This window comes from Electrophorus electricus, chromosome 3, assembly GCF_041902795.1.
Source record: "Electrophorus electricus isolate QZ-2024a chromosome 3, ASM4190279v1, whole genome shotgun sequence".
Taxonomy (NCBI): Eukaryota; Metazoa; Chordata; class Actinopteri; order Gymnotiformes; family Gymnotidae; genus Electrophorus; species Electrophorus electricus.
The window spans coordinates 7,624,736-7,647,119 of NC_137499.1; the positions used below are offsets into that span (position 1 = coordinate 7,624,736).

Genomic DNA, 22,384 nt, shown 5'->3' on the forward strand with positions numbered 1-22,384 from the left:
TGTGTTGAAAAGACTCTTTAAGATGGGTTGGAGAATGCCTGCTCGGTGTAGGAGGGAGAGCCTGCTCAGATACAGGAAACTCTCTTACATAGTTTTTCACTTTTCTACTTATGGCCCACAAGCTGCAGCATTCTGATCGCTCTCATGTTCATCTGTATTTCTGTGAGGTAGGAGGAAACGCACTGTGGCAGTTCAGCCAGCACTGATGGACATGGAGTGTCCTGCATGTATTTTGTAGATGACTTTGGAGCTTTATGTTGTCCTGTGTTCTTTAGATTACACAAGATTGCATGAGTAAAATCTGGAACAAACACTGACTCCATTTTATACAAGAGGTCTTAGTGGGTTGTGGGTTTCTGGATGCAGACATTAAAACATGAGGGGCCGGCAGGAGGAAAATGATGTCAAAACTCCCTTTGCAGAAAAACTAAACCGTTTTATAATCTGTCTCAGTAAAATAGTGTCTTTAATAAAGAGTTAATAAGAAAGAAATACAACAGCTTTTGAGATGTATCTTTAATGTATATGTGTAATCAGATATTTAGTCTGTTCGGCAAAGCAACGACATGAAAAGAGATTCTGGACTGAAACACTGGATGAAGAGATTTCAATCTGAAGCCACCACCAAGAAAACACACACACACAAACACACGTTTAAAAGTCCGTTTAAAAGTGCACTTCAGGTGGGTCAGACACACAGACATGCACTCACACACACACACACACACACACACACACACACACACACACACACACACACACACACACACACACTCATTGACCTTTGAAAGTGCAGGGAGGTGACAGATAGACTACACCTGGCAGCTCATCATGCAACAGCAGGAGTTCATCAGCATTTCAACTCAGTGACCACGTCAGAGTGAATATTAGTTCCCTCGGAAAGGAGCCATTTGCCCATACAATACATCCACATGGGGCCATTTACAGTCTGCTGAGAACCAAGTGGTCATAATAGCACGTTCTTGGGTTTCTGAAACTTCAATAATTACTTTACAACTCCAGCATTCTATTTGACATAAAAGCAAATGTCAGTCATATACACAGCTTTCTGTGAAGTACACCAAGCTAAACAGTGTGTCAAGCTCATTTTAGCCAAGATTTGTGTGGTAAAACTTTCTCTAGGACAGTATGCCTGTGCTATGCTGACAATGTATAATTTCCCAGAGGGAAATTATACTGTAGTATCTGGACAAAAGAGTGACATGATGTCATTATCACACAAATATGACAGCTCAAGAAGAGAAAATTGGCCCATTTATCTATGAATTGAACTTGAGCATGACAATTTGTGCAATTCTCATGTACTCTCCCTTCAGACCCCAGAGAACAGAAGCAGGAAAGTCTGTCACTTGAGCTCCCCCACCAAATCGCATCTCACACAACCCACACTTGTCTCTCAGACACAGACACTAATGCACGTGCTCTCCTCTTCTCCTCCTCTCTTTTGCTCTTGGTGTGAATGTGGGTGTGTGTGTGTCTGTGAGAAGGGGCTGGCAGTGGGGGTAGTCAATGTTCTACAAGATGAGTCGTTCTGGTTAATGGTTTTGTGGACAGACGCAGGATGGGCACAGAACGGTCCTACTGCCTCACACTCCAGCAGCTGTCACTCACACACGGCATCAACGCCATGAGGCATGTCTTCTGTGCTTTAACGGAGCCGTCCCAAGTCCATATCCAACACCAAAAGTTTCAGTGCTGCAAAAGTATATCTCTTCAAGACTTGAAACCAGTCAGATGAGCACTACTTTTAGGCACTAAAGACTCAAATCAAAGACATAAGCCAAAGAACAAGCTTTGCTGTAACCAGTGTAATAAAGACAATCACTTAAGGCAAAGAGACTTAATAAGGAAAGACTGCATATCAGGGGAATGTACTGTTCACTTTGGGCCAGTTATATATTTAGCTTAGACCTTATTTGATAGATCTATAAGTATATAAGTTAATGTAAATGGGTAGAGCATTCTCCAGTCCCTAGTCGTTCACTCTGCACTGGCCAGTGCAGTGACAGCAGGATGTAGTTATATCTCAGTCTTTCTGAGGAACTTTCCTAGTCCATAGTTTGATTACTAATATTGCAAAGTAATCTTAAAAGAAACTACTTGTGTCTGAGTTTCTTTTGAAGTGTTGTGTATACTGGGTGTGAAACTGCTTCACACTGTGCAGAGTGAAGAGAGTCCACTCAAACTCTCCATTAATGGCAAGTTAGCCAGTGGAAGGTGTTTTTGTACTTAGTACCTAAATTCTGGAATAGTGTTCCAGAGAATATTAGGTATGCATGCTCTAAAAGTGTCTTAAATGAGAGATTAAAGATTTGTGTGTTTAACCTAGTCCAGACATAGCTCATTGGGTCGATCTTTATTAAATTGTTTTTTTTTCTTCATGATTTGTAGTAATGTAGTAATCTCATTAATGTTCCTTATCAACCAAATCTTTTAATCCATTCTATGTAAAGCACTTTGGACTCAAAATAAAAAGTTGTTTAAATAAAGTTCATCATGATGATAAGGAGGAGGAGGATTATTATTATTATTACTACTACATATCCATATAAGGATACAACATGTCCATAATGAAGTATTATTATTACTGGTACTACATATCTGTATAAGGATACAACATGTCCATAATGAGGTATTATTATTACTGGTACTACATATCCGTATAAGGATACAACACGTCCATAATGAGGTATTATAATTACTGGTACTACATATCTGTATAAGGATACAACATGTCCGTAATGAGGTATTATTATTACTGGTACTACATATCCGTATAAGGATACAACACGTCCATAATGGGGTATTATAATTACTGGCACTACATATCTGTATAAGGATACAACACATCCATAATGAGGTATTATTATTACTGGTACTACATATCTGTATGATACAAAATGTCCATAATGAGGTATTATTATTACTACTACTACATATCCGTATAAGGATAACAACATGTCCATAATGAGGTATTATTATTACTACTACATATCTGTATAAGGATACAACACATCCATAATGAGGTATTATTATTACTACTAATACTACATATCCACATAAGGGATACAACACGTTCATAATGAGGTCATTCGTAAAGTGTACCTCTTGTTATGACAAAGCCCTCACACATTTGTAAGTTAACACACTAATGATTACCTAATCATAAACTGTACAGTCTCATTATACTATATTCCCATTACACAGCTGATGGTATTTAGTTTAATGAAGGATAAAGATAAGTCGCTGAGATCCACAATCCTTACAGTAGACTAAGGTCTTCCATAGTACAGCATTTCTACTGACTTTTTTTTCAAGGCAAAGATTTACATTATAGATAGATGTAATCGCAGAGATTTCTGTCATTGCATCTGATTTTCAGGCTGCTGGGCTGTGGAAGTACTGGATGCGAGATCCATCTGCACTTCTAAACCAATAAATTCTACTGTGGTTGCTACGGTTGCTGATGCAAATATAATAAACACTACATTGGTTGCTATGGATGTTAATGCAAATATAAAGAACACTACATTGGTTGCTATGGATGTTAATGCAAATACAATGAACACTACATTGGTTGCTATGGATGTTAATGCAAATATAATAAAACTACACTGGTTGCTATGGATGTTAATACAAATTTAATAAACACTACATTGGTTGCTGTGGATGTTAATGCAAATACTATGGCATGTTAACTGATTTATTGTTTATCATATATAATAGATCATGGAAGACTACCAGCTGTGAGATTATTTATTTTCATGCTGCCCTCAATTATATGCATTTTAATTTCTATCTTGAACATAATGTACTATTTAACTCACTGTATTATGGCATTACAACAACCTGAGGTAATGTGAACAAAACCATATAAAAGAGGCAGAAAACATTAAATAAAGTTTTTAAAAATACTATTATTCTGATTCTATTTTCAGTAGTCCTTTTTGGTGGCCTATCATTATCTGATTCTGCATAGTTCCCATAGTGTGCGAGACGTCATACCCCAAAACCCATCGGTGCACTAGGAATGAAGCGAGCAGAGCACCACACTTTGATTTGTAAAGGGTGTATATCTCTGACTCAGTAAGATGAATATTTCATTGCACAGACAGCCTTCACCCAATCATGAAAGCACAATTGGACAGCTCTCAAATGTAGTTATACCCATAAAATCTAGGCATGCTGCTGGCTGACTTTAGCATTATCTGATGGCTGAATCCCACTTTGCTTTGGGGCATCTAATCTATTGATACTCTGCTGTTACAAAGTTGTACGCAATGCTGAGTTTCTCGTAAGTAGTAAGAGTTTGGTGTTAGAGTCATCTGCGTGGTTCTTCTATAAGCTGGCTAGTTTCAATATTTATTGTAACTAATGGTCAATAAACCATTGTGTAGTTTTTAGGCTCTCTGTTGTAATCAGTACAATAATGTTGGCTTTTGCACTTGAAATCAATTGTATTTTGCACTTATCGACAAAAGAACTATAGAATTGAATTGTGGTCTGATAACTACATGAACAAGGAACAAAATCTGTTTAGACTTGTACTCTGTCTGTAGCTACTGATGAGAATTTTGGTAGGATAAATAAAGGAAATTTGAGCGAAGCAGACTGTCTTGTTTTATATAGGAGTAAGTAAACTCCACCACTGATATTCCATACTCGCCCATCTCAGACGCAGGCTGTGCATGACCTGCACATGAAATGAACATGAAAACAAGCTAGAATGTTCATATTCTTCCCTCTGCCCAGTACCCAACATCTAGCAGACCTGAGATCACTGCACTACTAAAAAAACAAACAAAAAAAACAAATAAGGAAATAAACATCTTTGAAAATCTTTGACATATCTCACTTCTCACTTAATCTATTAGGAGACTCTTATGAGGTACAAAATGTTATATAAGCATTTGTCCCGAGAACACAAGCTGTCATTTCTCTGTGAAAAACATGAAAAAAGCACAAGGCCAAAATGCCCTTTAAAACCCCAATTTATCCCTCCAAGCATAAAGCATAAATGAACACTACTGATCTTCTCATGTTCTAACACCCTGGTGCTGAATGCTGTCATCTGTTTACGGAGAGGGTCCATATTGCTGCGCATAGGCTAATGATACAGAATAGTTCTGTTCTTCAAGGCCCATTTATAATATCGTTAAACTGTCTTGGTTATACAAACCAAGGTCGACAAAGACAAGGATTTATTTTATTTTTTTTACATAAGGTTACTCTACTCTACACTCTAAATCTACAGCTGACAAGCGATTTGCAGTTGGGCTTGACTTTGCGTTTCGTGATTTAACAGAAACATCCATAATCTTTGGCTGTGGTATAACTGGTTCATCTCGACACACGGGAGAAAAAGAGTTCCCTGTAGAATAACACTTATTATGGTCTGCATTATATCAGTCTGGATGAACTATTCACCTGACATATATTAATGGGAAATTTTCAGAACCCAAAAATGCAGTTCCTTCTTCACAGCTGAGAGTGGTTATTATTATAGTAACTGAATATGAAATGAATTCTAAATTCTGCAATGACAAAGACTGGACACTTACCTGTCACTTATAGACTTCTATTCTACAAGTCTTACTCACTTACAGACCGAGCTTAATGATCATTCTCTGGAAACAGTACATCTTAATCACTTTGCAGAAAGTCATAAGGAACAACTGAGCTTTATTCCACTTTTCCTCAAGAGATAGAGAAAAGGTGCAAAAGAGGAAGACAGAGAAAGTGTGTGTCCGTGTGTGTGTGTGAGAGAGAGAAAGAGAGAGAGAGAGAAAGAGAGAGAGAGAGAGAGAGAGAGAGAGAGAGAGAGAGAGTAATTACACTCTGGCTCCACATTCCACAGCATGAGACAGCTGCTCACTGAGAAAATTGCATTGTTTCTCCCTTAACCCACCATCACATCCTATTCACAGTTTCGCATGCCTGCACACATGGTCAACACAGGAGGAGGGGGCCACTTCACATAATTACAGTCAAAGATTCACGAGAATCAATATATTACTGCTGCCTGCAACGACTCCTCTCAGCTATCTTATAACAAACTATAGGGAGCTGGGTATTTTCCATCTTAAAGGAAGCTGATGGGGTGAAGCCTTGTACTACATGGCTACCAATTAGCAACAAATTAAAAGACAACAGAGCTGCCCCATGCTCGCTGCATTCATGCAGATGTCTCCATGTGTTTCCTCCCTGATAATTCAGGACAAGGCTCAGCCACAGCAGATATTCTACAATACTGCAATTCTATGCCTAAAGACATTTTTTTTTGTCCAAAATGACCTCCCATAGACTTTCACAGGGAATAATCCAAGGTAATAATTTTTGCATGTTGTTCACCTCTAAAGGCAAAGTTCAAAAAGCAACTTTAAACTCCTCTGAACACTGAATTTGAGGGTTAATGGTGGAGTACTCCTTTAAGGTGATAAACAACCCCGATGAATGTTCGATTTCTTAGTGAAGCATTATCTGTCATTTGACCAAGGCCAGCTTGATTTCCAGTATAAGGGTGCAAGTAAGGCTACAAAAACTGCATAAAGCCTACCCCCCCCCCCCCCCACTGTAAATGAAACACCGTAAAAAAATAAATAAATAATAAAATTTAATTAAATATAGTAAACATCTGAGCAATCATACAGTAACAGTTGAGGCTACTTTGTAAAAAGCAGTAGCAATGAGTATATGAATGGTAATGTTTATTTCATTTTGTTGTTCAACCAAAAATGTGTTTAATGTGATAAGCAGTAGTTAAACCAGCTTAATGTAGGCTATCAGACATAAGAGTCTGATTGCCTCTTGAAAGTGCGCTGCATAATTCCATGGAAATGCTTAATGCCTAAGCAGAGCAGTGGAATCTTTGGAAGCAGCACGTTCACTGTTGTTTTGACTTAATGAGCGAAAGTAAAAATGAAAATAACCAGAAACTGGGTGTTACCAATTTATTAAACGTAAAACAATAAGTTATGGTTTTACAAATCCAGCTATCTGGAAGCTTGCCTGCCTAGTTGGCCATGGGAGAGTGGCACTTGCAGCACACCCGAAGCTCCACTATAGCCGAAGGCTGATAGAGGGAAAGGTCAAATTTATGTACCATAATTCATTTCCTCTGCTGTTTATAAAAGACACTTAGTAAAGGCTAACATTTAACATATTTTGCTAGTATACTCAGACATCACTGCACTAAGTTAAATAGTTATTTCATATGTAATATTTGATATTTGTTTGAGTGAAGTAAAAGCTTACATTGACCATTTAATGCAGTCTGTGTAACGGTGTGGCCCGAGTACCAAAGGGCGTGGAGCAGGACGCACAGACTTCCTCGACATGGAGGAACATTTATTTACATAACAATTAGCACTCACATATAACATGAAGGAAAACACGAATACATTAACAATGACTAAATGAACATTTACAATAATGACGCCACCATTTATCTCAACCTGCTACATTAACAATGACCAACACACTGCACACAATGACAAGGGTTTATATACATAAAGACGAACAAGGTGCAGGTGTGTGCAGGTGTTTGTTTACAAACAAAACAACCCTCCCACTGCACGCGGCAGGCCAAACCACGTGACACGTGGGAGACGAGCGTCCGTGACAGTTTGTAATAGCCCAAATAAGATATGCTTTACATAGGTGACAAAATGAATCATTCATAATTCATTCATCCATGATTTATCTCTGCTCCACTTTCTTTTGTTATTATTCAGCTGTGCACAGGTCAACACCTTCACATCTATTTCAGTTATTGTACAGCCTTGTTGTAGAAATAAGGCAAAAAAAGATTTCCCCTAGAAACTCCTTGGTTGTCTAACTTCTATTGGAAATGTCCTAAAATCTTTATATGCAATTTGTATCGATACCCTAGTAAAGATTACATGAATTATGTCTAGTTTCTCCTGACACTGCACAAGTCTATGAGCTGCTCTGACTGACACGCACCTGTTTCCGTTTGTGTACCATCCTCTATGAGGGAGAATCAGTACTCTATCAGGATAATTCAGTACAACGGTTCAGCGGCTTTCTAAAGATACAGTGGCTTGGGACCATAAAATGATCAGTGGTGAAAAAAAGCTGAGATGTAACTTCAGAAATACTAACAGGTAAGAGGACAAAGCAGCTTCAATACTTTCAAGAATTCATCATGGTATTTCCACTTCATGGATATTTGATTTCCTATTGTATTATTTCCATACTGTCTACCACGGTGCCAGTGAGGTTTTACCCTTTACTTTGTGCTTTGTGCCTTTGGTGCTAGAACAGCTTCAGCTACAGAGATGGTCTGGAGGGCGTGTTGTAAATAGTATCGATCTCCCCCAAGTACTGGATCTCACCTGCCACCCATTCTAGCGTATGTATTGGTTACATTCAGTCTGCATGGCAGCAACACAGAACAAGCTAGACAAGCCAACAAACCAGTAGACACCCATCCTGATGCAATTTACACTCTCACTTCAGAATACAACTGAATTATAGATGTACTTACAAACTGCATGCACAAGCGTACACGCACACACACACTCACACACACACACACACACAAACACACAGTGCTGGTCTGACAGACTGGCCAAATGCATTCAGGATGACCTCACCCTAATAAATGAATTAAGTGAATTGAAATTGAAAGCTGATCTGTTTAGACTAGTATTGCACAGGAGAGAGAGAGAGAAGGACAAAGTTTGTTCTCTGAGGCTTAGCCTGTTAGCATTAGAGTAAACACACATTAAAAGAATTAGACTTTAATTCAACCATCTTTGATGTACTGGGCATTTTTACTTCATACTGAAGCTGGGCCACACAATAAACATGTCTAATTTGTGAAGTGCATTACATTTATAGCATTTAGCTAACACTTTTATCCAAAGCGACTTACAATTATGACTGAATACAACTTGAGCAGGGGTTAAGCGCCTTACTCAGGGACCCAAAAAGCAGCAAATTGCTGGTGGTGGGGCTTAAACTGGCAACCATCCGATTACTAGTCAAGTACCGCACTAGTCAAGTACCACTGAGCTACCACTGCTCTTACTCCATACATCCTCCATACAGTGGACTGAGGGCCTTGTAAGGACTCCCTAATGAGTCTCTCATGGCTTCCTGCCTTCATTCTGGAGATCTGACCATAACTGAATGGGCTGGTCATGATCGCTCTCCCCCAGACAGAGGCACTTTGTTCAGCTTTGCCAAACCAGCATCTGCCTCCCCGACCGGGCTCAATAGAGCAGACATTGGCTTTTCCCTCAGCTAATGGCGTCAGCCAGGCAAGGTGATTGCCTCTCGGAGGAGAGTGAAACAGAGTCGCCTCCTCCCATCAGCCAAGAGCACATGAAGCTCCAAGGCAAAGGAAGGAAGGCAAACCAAAATCAATTGTCATCATCTCAGAACCAGCTGAAACTGTGTGCGCGTGCGCGCGCGTGTGTTTTGGGGAAGTATGAGACAAGGCAGAAAAAAAGCACGTGGGTAAAGATTGAGAGCTTACCTCTGCAGATGGTACCATTCCCCACATAGCCCGGCTTACAGGTGCACAGGTGGCCACGAATGGTGTTAGTGCAGATGGCGTTCTCATCACATGAACTCTGCCCACTGGCACACTCGTCATGTTCTATAGTTGGAAGAGAGAGTGTGTTAGAGTGTGTGTGTGTGTGTGTGTGTGTGTGTGTGTGTGTGTGTGTGTGTGTGTGTGTGATCAGACATTATGTCTCTGGTCCCAGCTGCATAAATTTTGCAATGACACTGAATCAGAACAATCGTCTTGGAAAGAGACAGAGTGGAATCAAACTGAGCCCTGTGATCTCGAATAGCAGAGAAATGTTTTGTGTGAAAACCTACACTACCGTCCCAAAAGCCTACACTACTGTTCAAGAGCCTACACTACTGTCCAGCTACTGATGTCAGTCCATTCTGGTGCTGTTCTCTACCTGGACAGAAATTGCTGACAGAATGCTATGTAAAATGTTGACCCTGCCTCAGGAAGGTTATACCCTTTAACTCTGCTAGATAGCCCAGGCCTTAATTGAGCCCTGCAGAAAGTGACCTAGAGATGAGGTCGCAGCTGTATCAATTTATAACAGATATCTAATAATTGAAATTAGTCCAATAAATATTTAAACTTCATGTACTCGGACATCAATTTAGGTTTTTTGCTTGCCTTCTGAACTGCACGTTCAGGATCTTTAATTTTATGGAGTGTACTGAGCTTGTCTATTTACTTTCTCCCCATTTGTCGCTTTTGTCATTAAAGTGTTAAGCAATATTTCAAAGATAATCAATGTAAGAAGGCAAGTGTGTACTAAGAGGCTAAATCACAGCTCCACTCCCATACTGTAGGCCTGAGTTAGCGATGGTGTAAATGGGCTCATTAGCATGGACATTGTTCATCAATATGCAAAAGCCATCTTAATCATGACTAATACATCCCCTCCCTAATTAATGAGTTGTGCTTATTGAGCCCCTAAGCAAATTGAACACATTATTCAACACTTTTTCCTTTTCCTCTCAAGGATTTTGTCCTTGGGCATGAAGAGAGGAGCAAAAAAAAAAAAAAGAAGCCTGGATAAGATTGCAAAGGACTAAAACTGAGAAGCTCTTGGAGTGGGCTATCATGAACAGGCAGCAGACATAATAGAGGGAAGTTAATAGCAGAGTGTACCGCCGTATGGAATGTTGGAATATTTAACCAGGATGAACCCTTCCTTGCTAAACTACAGGCACATGGCAAAATCACTCGGTGATATACCCTAACCCTGTCCCATATGCACAGGGTATATTCACTGATAAATCCTAACCTATATGTATAGGGTATGATCACTGATGTACCATAACCCTAACCTGTATGCACAGGGTAAACTCACTGATAAACCCTAACCATATACACAGAGTATACTCAATGATAAACCGTAACCTGTATGTACAAGGTATACTCACTCATAAACCCTAACCAGTACGTACAGGGTATATTCACTGATAGACCCTAGCGCATATGTGCAGAGCATATTCACTTATAAATATATCAAATGGGAACAGGCGCCACCGGAAAGTTTGGGGAAAGCAGGAGACAGAGAGACAACAGCCAGCTCCATACATTAACTTCTCTGAATGTGCATTTCATTCCACTCTGCTGTACAAATAAGTCTGGATGTAGGCTGAGGATTTAGGCCTTGGCAAGGCTAATGGATGTGAAGTGCCTGGGCCTGGGCAGACCGAGTCTGGAGCTCATGTCAGATCATAAGCGGCTATTAGGGGGGCGGCGTCTGTGATTGGGCAGGCGAGCGGCAGCCTCCTCGCGGTCAGCTCTGCTGTAATCACAAACACCGACGGGTCAGCAGAAACCATGCTGACCACTATCCCCTGCGACTGGGACCTGATGTGAGGATTATGGGGGTGGCCAAAGGCAATTTCCCTTTCAGATGCCTTGACGTTACACAGTTTCTATCTCCATGACACGTTCACTGCCTTTTGCTCACCTGCAGTCACACAAATTCTAGCTCTGCCTGAGAGGACATCAGAGGGAAAATGGATTTGAAAGACAGCAATGACAACTGATGCGATTCAAACTTCAATCACAAAGGAGTAAATTTCTGTTTTGCAGCCCACAAAGGTTTTTGGCACACACACATATGCATAGACATGTATGTACACATCATGTACTGCTATAGGACATTTGTTAGTAGCAACACACTTCATAAGTGTCTAAGCAAATATAGCAACAGATTCATTTTAACCTAGGCCCAAAGCATAGTGTCATTGTACCGGAAGTAAAATGTGCTCTGCTTCCTGTGTCAGGGTTAATCATCAGCTCAACACAGAGAGGAAAAAAACATCAGTATTCTGTTTGTTTCTTCTTCACAGTAAATGGACATGGATTTTGTAGACACTTGGAAACATGAGCGGGTCAGTCATGTGTGCATGTTGCTGGAGACACACGGTAACTGTGAAGCCCCTGCTGTGAGCAGTGGTGGAAATACTCAGAATAATACAGTATTTATACCATGTTTGTGAAAGGTGGTGAAGGACACTTCTTTTGGTTCCTTTCCCCCCTCCCTGTTTATTATGCTTCATGTTACAGACTCCAAATATTTAATCTGCAGGGTGGTGTTCATCTCCTTGTTGTCTGTTAACATGCAATGTTAGTCTGCTTAATATAATGTTACAGATTAATACAAAAATAAAAATTCTTAAAAAAACGATTGTTTCCGGAACATGCATTTCATCAGTATTACATTTATTGTGTTAGTATTTAAATATGTAATCTAATGGTAAAAAAAAAGGGCAATTATCCTTTTACATTAAGGGCCAAACAGTGCATGAGCTGTTTTAGCTACATGGCTGCAGTGAAGCACAGTTAACGGCACAGGCCATCGCCCACAACAAAAGTAACAGTGTTACTGTTTTCTCTTTCTTTCTCGTTCTCTTTCTCTCTCTCTCTCTGTATGTGTGTATGTGTGTGTGTGTGCGCGCGTGTGTGCGTGTGCGCACACACACGTGTGTACGTGTGTGTCTGTGAGGTTAATGCGTACAGCAGTATCACCCGCCCTTCGTTTAGGAGAAGCTCCACCTCATGGCTGCTGACCCCTCTATTCACAGCTTGCATAATGGACCTGGATTTAATTAAGCTTCCGTTCTATCAATGTCCGGTAGAAGATGGCCGTTTCCCCTTCCAGCATCATAAAAGTTTGCCAACTGGTGCTCTTCTAACTCCCCGCTGCTAGCTGTTGTTGAATACCGCGACCACTCGGCTCATAAACGTGTAATCGTAAGAGGAGGAAGAGCCTTATCCTTATAGTATCAGGATAAATAAAACTAGCAGTATGTTGTTGGTGACTAAACGTAGTTAGTAGTTAACAGAGTTTGATAATTAAGTTTATGGAGTTCTAAACTGATACTGATGTCTTGATGAATGTGAGCTTTTGCGATTTGACATGATATGAGAAAGGTGAACATTCAATGAGTTTGCATTTTTGAAATATCCTAAATTAGTAAATAGCTGAAACTCCTTGCCTGAGCTGCCAGAACTTAGCAGCAGAGAATGAACAGCCATAACTAGTGTAATTTGTTTAAATATTAAAAAGATTATTAAAAAGAATTGTCTGCTGTGAAGTAGATTTTTTGATATAGACATCATTTGATAAAATCACTGTTCAAGGCAGGGCAGGCTAAGCTAGCCTCTATTCATGACCAGCTACATCAGCCCAGCATCTGCTATGCACAGTAGAAACAACCTTTGATTTCTCAGAGTACTCCAGAAGATAATTCTGTGAATAGTCCGATTAGCTCTAATTTCACTGGCCACAACAGGGATGGGAGAAGAGGTAGAACATTAGCCCTAGTGGTCAAACAAACACATCCCTGTTGAGAAGGGGAGGATGTGCAGAGTGAGATCTGAAAAATGGGTGGCTGTCAATCCAGGCGCCAGGCCAAGGGAGTAAAAAAAAACCCAACAACCACAGCAAAATAAAACCAAAACATCTCCCCTGGTTTCTTCTTCTCCCAAGTGCACATTTCCTGCTGCACCATTTTCTTTCAGCTACAGTGGATTTTATAAACAGGCATGGGGGAACATACTTCATCTAAAGGGTTGATTATGAGCCAGTGAAAAGGCTTGATGTCCCTCCTGCCCCACCCATACTGCACTGAAGCAAATGAGCTGCGCATCTCTAAACAATAAAGGTAGTCTAATTCTGAATCAAGAGGGCCTCTGTACTGTTCACATTTCCAGAAACCACTGAATGTCAGCTCTTACACCACATAATAAATCAGAAGGCACCTTCCAGGATAGATGTATTTGCCAACCTACAGTCATGCACTCTGCAATGCCTTTGCCTCTTTCTGTTTGATTGGCTCACAGTGCAAGGCATGGTGGAACAGGAGGGCTGCCTGTCTCTCATGGCTTCCATTTGTTCAAGGACAGCTGAGTTCACAGGCATTGCATGGCTCAAATACAGGGTCATTACACCAGGTCCTCAGCTCACAAGTATGGGGTCACATATCTAATTCCAGACCAAACAATACAAACCCACTCACCTTCTCTCAGTCATGCAAGTACTATCAGAGTAAAGCGAAGGATTTCAGAAAGGGAAAAGATTAGGGACTTAAAATTTGGAGAAAAGTCCAATCATCTGGAAGAAGGGATTGTGGGATGGAAGATTTTAATGTTACAGAATCACAATCCACTCCAAATCTTTTAAAATTGTACATTTGAGTTGAAGAATGAGAAAAAGGAACAAGCTGCTTTATGTTCACAAGCCATCAGGTGAGGATGAAAAGAAAGACTATGTATTATTCAGTGATTTATTGCACTAGTGCATGTTTGTGCAGAATTCAACAGAACCCGAAACAGTGCCAAATCACAATGGGCCTTGCCTCCATTTATATGCTCAAGCTTAACATTCTTAAGATTAAGAATGCTTAATATTCTATGTTCTGTTAAATTAACTGTTATGAAATGTGCCTTCTTAGGTGTTTTTAAAAGTAGAACCAAAAGTAAAATGACTAGTATAGATGAGATACATAACTTCTTATTTTGTACATGGCATTTGAAAAGCATGCCCAACTCTATATTAGTGGGTTTTATTTTGGCCATGGTCCGAGATCAGTTCCATAGTCATGTTGATCTTTATGGAGGGCTCCAAGAGCAGAATGGTAGCAAATGGAGGCCCAAAGTTGTTATGACAGAACTGCCATGTCAGGTCACAAAACCTAAGGAGAGGAGAATGGAATAGGGGGCATTTGCAAAATCACAACTCAGTTAAGTTGGAAAGAAACTGACCCAGACTAAGAGGCTGTATTCTTCTGGGAATACCCTTGCATCAGTTTTTATGGTTTATGGTTTATATATTATGCCCATTCAGTATGATAATGGCAACCTTTGGGGCCCACAGTCCAAATTCATGATAGTCTAATTGACCTCATTATGTTCACATTTTCTAGAATTCTCAGGGGGCTAAACCTTTTCATAACTACTGAACTTTCTCAAGACAAGGAGAAATTGATGAAAGTTTGAAAAACTGGTAAACAGTCCACTAATATATACCCGAAGAGCTCGGAAATTCCACAAATGTCTGGACCCTGTACAGTTTACTGCATCAATAAAGTGAAGTGGAATCTGATTTCTAATGTCACCCTGAAACTCCATGTCTGACAGAGGCTAAATCCTACTTCACTTTAGTACCATAATAACACAGTACTTATATGCCGCTTGTATTTTCTCCTCTAACTAACAAGACGATAATAAGAAAAAAAATTTCCTTTGTGATGCAAAGTTGGCGTCGTTCTAGAGTTTGAATACGGTTGGCTCAGTTAAAGTGATGGCATGCACACTCATTCCCTGCAGTGCAGTGGAGACACATTACTACTGCTGCTACCACCAGAAAATTAGGGTTGAAAATAGGATCTGTGTTAGATAATACCCCCCAGACATACAAGAGCTGCTGAAGCACTAACTAACATTGTCAATGTCAAGCTCCCTCAGGGGGAAATTCTAAAATATGATCTTTCTTTCTAGTCTCACTCACACTTCCGCCTTTGGCAGCTTAAGAACAAATAAGGAAGTATCATCTGAAGGGGGCTCTGACAGGAACTGTGAAATAATTAGATATAGTGACATTCACAATAGTGTAAAATATAGCCAACGTGCCTCTGCTTTGGCTGATACAGTACATACGGTCTGAAATCCAAAACAAGTGGCTCCATATTTATTGCCTTTGTACTCATTTCTTTGTCTCATAATGTCACTTGTAACAGAACTTTATTTTTGAAGATGATGTATGGTGCAATTAAGTTACAGTGAAGATGATAGAGTAGTGAATTTATAGCACTGTTATATATCATGTTCAGTGAGCTACAAAAACAGCATGTTTGTCAGGTACCATACATTTAGCTTCATCTTGGTTATGAAGATTTTTCTGAGCATGGATTTCAAAATAATAAACTCGCAATCTTGAGAATGAAGATTATTCTCAATATGGCAACATTTATACTGTCCTATTCATGAGGATCACAAGGTGCCTTGAGACATTTTGTTGTGGGACAGAACAAATGGGGCTTCAGAGGTTTAACACAAAATAACATGAATGTTGTTATGAAAGGTAAAATGAAGTTTTAGTACTTCTCTAAATATCAGTATTGCATATGCACTTAATTTCACTTTAGACAAGTTGTCAAAAATGCATAGGGTATCTCATCATTCTTTACTTGTTTAAATTAAGTGCCAAATGGTGGAAACAAAGTGCATCAAGAAATAACAAAAAGATCGGATGGTGAAGGAGAGCATGTAGATGCTTCCCTGCTGGACTGTGTAAGAATTTCTGGTCAACATGAGTCCCATGGTGGCTGCCCAAACCATTTAGGCCAATTTGAACAGATTGATTTCCCATAGAAACCCATTTGTACATGGCTGCCAGCTCTCAGCTAATTAAAGAACACTTATTCTGCAACTGTTCAACATAGAGACCAAATACAGAAATACCAAACACACACATCCACATACACCATTATCTCACAAACAGGCTGAGCTTATGAAATAATCTTTCACAGATCTGAAAACTAGCTCATCAGGGGATCAGATGTACATGGGGCATTACAACTAACCAATTAAATTGCAATAAATCATTCATTTAGTTTTGTTACAGGATTTACGTTTAAGCTCTTAAAATTTTTACTGAAATACTGAATTTGGCAACCATATATTCACTGGTCAGTATCTTCTATTTGAAATGGTTTTTGAAATTGCTTCAGTGAAATATTTGCATCTAATAGTAGACTGTTGATTAAAAACACTACTTTATCCATTAGAAATGTTTTTGTTTAAAATTACAGTTTCAGTTGAAAGTAAATTATTCTGAATGGGTAATGGCAGCCAGAAAAACACATAGAAAACAATCAGATAAAAACACTGAGTGATTACCTGATTTCAGAAACCAATCATTGTAATTAGCCCTTTTGGTTTTAATTAGATTATTTAATAAGACAGACACAGACAATACAGTTTTGATGTAAGAGGATGTGTTGCATGGCTTTTTTGCCAATACCCTTGCCCCTTCCTGGTTTCCCCCAGGGGGCACTAGGGGAGTGAAGACTAAAGCCTTTGTTTTATGGATACATAATTTGGAATTCTGCAAAATCTGGCATATAATTGATTCTCAGTTATAATGTGAAGATGATCATTCCATAAAAAGATATTTGTACATACATATTAAACAAAGCAAAAACATGCAAAAACAAAGCAAAAACATTCCTTGTCAAGGTAATGGTTCTTACCAGGGTAGTTTGATATACACATAATATTCATAACAGTAAGAATAACTGTTACTTAAAAATCATAATTCACAAACAAAACTTCTGAATGGACATAAACAAAACATAAAATCTGTACTATGCAAAATTTAAGTTAAAAACAACACAAAAATTAAAACAACAGAAACAACCACCACCACCACCACCACTCTACCAGGGCTTTTGCTGTGGCTCTTCATGAGAGTTCTTACAGGCACATTTGCACATTTAGCCTACCTGTGCAAGAGAAATCGTCCACTCTGGTAAAACCTGGAAGGCAGTCACAGCGATGGCCTCCAAGTAGGTTAACACACACTGTGTTGGCCTGGCAGTAATGCATCTGGGTGGAACACTCATCAATGTCTAAAAAGAAACAAAACGACACACATCAGCCAGCTTGCAAGAAAAAAAAAAACTTGCTGCTACTGGAAATGTCACCAAACAAACCAAACACCTACAGAATCTCTCTCTTAACATGCATTCTAATTAAAAAAAAAAAAAAAAAAAACCAGGAGGAGAGAACCAGAATAACCACAAGCCCTTTCAATTCCCATTTATCTGTCTCTGGCTATTTTTTCAATAATCTCTGGTTGGGGAATTTTTTTGGCCATTCTGAGGTAGCTCCACTCTCCACTGGAGGAGAGAGACACTAAGCAAAAGTGCTCAGCAATTACCCTCCACTTCATTTGTCACCACTGACTTGGGATTCAAGTGCCCTTGAAAGGCACTGAGGTGGTGAGCCATTACTGCTAATATCAAAGCAGCAATGAGCACCAATAAAACATCCACTGGAGTGATTACCTTAGTTCTGCAGAAGGACGAGCAGGTTGGCACGAGCTTCCCTATACCTGAGACTTCTGATTCAAATTCACATTTACAGAAGGGCACAGGTGGCTAAGGGTACTGCTTTCTGTGAACACACGTACTGGAATCTTATCAAACATATGTTACAGCATGTTTCCAGTTGATTAGCATCAGAAACAGATGTTTGCACTAATACCTGGTAATCATGTGTCATTTTAAGGTAGATAATCATGCTTTATAGTGTTGTGTATTCATGTTTCAATATTTAGTCATGTGGAAGTGGAGCTTTGTAAGAGATGTACTGCTTAAAATATAAGATAATACTTTATTGATCCTGAAGGAAACTGCACACACACACACACACACACACACACACACACACACACACACACACACACACACACACACACACAAATAACCCTCTCTTACTCTCTCTTATAGATTTGTCAACACAACAAATATACATCTGTCCCTCATGTTAAAGTATACATTGTTTTGTTTATTCCCATAAATCTGTGCTAAGCCAGAACATGCCGAGATCTCTCAGTTCAACATCCTCTTGTTTACCTGTGCAGCTTTTACATCACTATTCTCAGTCCACATTTACAGTGACCCTGAATGTCCTCCCAAGTGGAAACTTATGGAAAAAATCCATCAGTCCCCCACTGAAGGCCGAGTATATTTCCTGTCTGTGTATATTTCCTAGCTGCCATTTACTCCATGAAATACACCATGAAAAAGATTTCCAGATGATTCTACTTCAGTAAGCAACACTACGCAGTTTGAAACATAAACACTAGTAACACTGTGTCCCAATTTCAGCAGGTCAGACCAAATTTATGGTTTCTAGCAGTTCTGTGTCATTCTAAGTTATAATGATGAAGTCCATATAATAACGTTTAATAATGAGAGACACTAAACTAAGCCTTGCCAGCAAAAATATAGGCAGCAGAACCAGGCTAATAAGTCACTGGGGGCATCACTTGTGTCATCACTCATTTAATAAGGCAATAAGGCATATATTGACCTATCAGTGGTTCTCCCATCTTAGAAATTAGTGGGAAAGTCATCCCGTAATCTTGATCACCAGCCCACTGATCCTATCAATATTCTCTTCCTTTCTGTCAGCAAACAGAAAGGCAAATTGCAGCTGCGCAGTGGCATACTGATTGGTGTCCGTGATGATAGTTTACTTTTGCACCGTGCTGTTCCTATTCTGCCGTTATCCATGTTGACTAGCTGCCAAAAAGAGCCTAACCTCACACCGTGCAATATGCATGGGATCAGTGTGAAAACTCTAAAACATTCATGTAATTAGTCACTTGCAGCAATTTGCTACATGTGCCAAAAATGTGACTAAACGTGACCTGCCTTCCATCTTAAAATCATTGTCACTAATCTGACAATGCACAATATTTCTAGAATTTTAAATTCATTTACTAATGCACAATGTTTTATTTAGTTCAATTTTATTAACTGATTATGTATTTTAACCAGACTTCTTTGTGTTGTATAATTGTAATTAAATTCATTCTGTCTTGAGATTTTATCTCTCTGCAAGAGTTGAATGAAAAGTTCAAAACAAACCAGCTGGGTATGGTGGGCTTTGTTCTAGGTCCTCACTCCCCATGAACAATCAATGCCACACACTATTAAACATTTTCTAAAGCAAACACTGCATATTATAGATCATGCAATACAATTTGATGTGATAAATCACAGCACAATACACCTCGCAACCCACTTACAGAAAAGAAGTCTGTAGTTTGTAAGGGCCTTTTTTGACAGGTTCAGTGGTCCTGTACGAAGTTGAATGGCCTTGAACACTCTTACAGTGCAGTCAGATAACAGAGCTGTCCACGCATTAGGGTTTGCCCTGCGTTTGTGCTGTGTCAGGCCCAAACAAATGCGACAGCACTTGCTGAGAGTGTGGAAGGGGCAGAGGGCGCCGCATTTAGATCATTTTCCCTTTAACAGGGTCATTCCTCAAACACGCTGTGGTGGTGTTCAGTGGGGGGTGTGGGGCTGGAGCAGAGGGAAACTCATTACCATGGCCGCAGATGCAGTGGAAGGGCAAGTGTGCATCTGGCCAGGGTTCTCACAACAGAGCTGGAGATATGTCAGCTCACCATCACTGTGTAGCCCCCGCGCACATGGAGGTCGCCGACTGGCTTGTACATGAACGTGAAGCACTTTGCAGGTTTTCTGTTACTGCCTAGCTGTTGCCTGTGAGTACTATTTCAACTGGTGTGTGCAAATGTAAGAGAAACAGACATGTATATTCAGTACAGCTCTTGCCTAGATAACACAGACTAGAATGCATGCACAAAATGAGCCCAAGCAGTAGCATAACTCTGCTGCACTCAATATTTGTTTCCTCTGGTCTAAGTGCTGCAGAAACACCCTTAACCATGTAAATCTAATTTACAGACTCCATGCCTGCCTGCACTGCACTCATTCGTTGCAGAGCCTCTATTACCCACCACCTTCTGCACCCTGTAATCTGTAATCAACAACTTCTGTAATTGTTGGATCGGAGGACATTTCTCTAGAACAATGCTGCATGCTGATTGGTAATTGCTTTTTAGGGCACCAGGTAATGGCAGCATACATGCCTGCCAATGTGAATATCCATTCAGGATCCCCGGCCTCTGCCCAGAGTACGACAACCTCAGATGAATGATCAGTTAGCAAATAGTGTCAAAGGAACAGTGAACATGGTGAAAAGCCGATCTTGCATATAGCAGATTAAAATTATCGCTCTGTACAAACTAAACATGAACTGTGACATCATATAGGAGAAAATCATTACAACTTCTGTTTGTGCATTTTAATGATTGACCCCTTCATGAAAGTTGACAAAGACACTTTTCATGTCCACATATACCAAATATTATGGCATATTTGATTTGTTCAAGTACTATTAAAAATAAATACAACTGAAATGGTGATCGAGACAAAAATGTCCTATATTATTTGGCCCATTCAGTTCTGCTCCTCAGCACTCTGGCCTTGGAATATTATCAGTGCTTTTTAGCCAAGCCTTTAGTTGTAATAAGAATATTCTATCCTTAAAGAACAGGTTTGTGTGGTTTCAAGCCCAAGGTTTATTAAAATTCTGCACAATTATAAATGATGACAAACAACTTTAATAAAGTCTGTACTGAAAAACAACACAATGCTTAGTAATATACTGGAGGAAAAAAAAATCAATGGAACAGCAGTAAAGTGCTGAGACGTTTAGACTTTGCACTGATGACAATGGTGGGAGAAGATCTTCTCTTCCCACTTTAAATGGTGCACAAGCAGTAGATTGCAACTGACTGATCCTTTGGCTTTTCATTTTAGGAACAAAATAAGAAAGACTTGGAGCCCCTTAAGGATAGGCAGAGCTCTTATCAGGGCTTCTGTAGAGAGACTGCAGTGGTGCTGAAGGAGGCCATGAGGGAAAGCTGGCAAAAGTCCTTATAGATAAAGCCCACCAATGATCTAAACAGCACTTGCAAGTGAGCAGGGAGCAGTTTACCAAACCGACTCATCTACACAGTCATATTCACTGACTAAAAGATAGGAAAAATATTACCCTATCATGTGGTTTTTCTCTGCTTTATTATAAATTTTCTGTAATAATGCAAACATGGTTTTATCAGTAATGCAGCTGGCTTGGTAGGAGTACAAACATTAGCCACACAGCCATCAAGAGCATGCATCTGAAAGTGAAAGCTGTAGCAGCTGTTTAAGGAAGTCTGCAAACTCTTTTATGATTGACAAAGTTTGGAAATGCAGGCTAATCTATGCAATGACCTACAGCAGTTTTATCTGATAATGATGGGATGTTCTGAGTACATGCTCTTACACACCCTGATTTGGACGAGAATCCTCAATATGTCTTGTTTCTACATAAATCTGCCCAATCTGTTACTATAGTAAATAAACAGATGGACTAATCTCCTGAAGCTGGTGTTGAGGTGACTTTTCTTAGAAAGGCTCAGAATGTAAATGTAATGAAGGTGCTGGGTTTCACTCTATCTGGGGTTTCACTGAGACACTGGGAAAGTAAAATCACCATAGTACAACAAGAACTTATATAGAATGCGGCAGATTTAAACGTAAAGAGAAAATTGAGTTTCGGTCTAGAAAATGAATTTACAGATAAGCAAAGTAGTGACGAATAGAAATAAGATGAAAATGCCTGATGAGATCCAAGCCAGACCAAGGCCACCAAGGAAAACAGCACCACGAACACTAATGTACTCACTGTCTG

The 22,384-nt window shown here is 39.6% G+C and overlaps 1 protein-coding gene across 1 annotated transcript in view; it reads right to left on the reverse strand.

The window, feature by feature from the left end:
• LOC113578130 (protein kinase C-binding protein NELL1) overlaps positions 1-22,384 on the reverse strand; it is a 163,314-nt gene that overhangs the window by 25,539 nt on the left and 115,391 nt on the right. Inside the window, exons 13-14 of the mRNA XM_035527909.2 lie at positions 17,554-17,679; positions 9,527-9,649 (exon numbers count right to left, since the gene is read on the reverse strand). Of these exons, the coding sequence (XP_035383802.1) occupies positions 9,527-9,649; positions 17,554-17,679 (249 nt within the window). The remainder of the gene's footprint in view (positions 1-9,526; positions 9,650-17,553; positions 17,680-22,384) is intronic.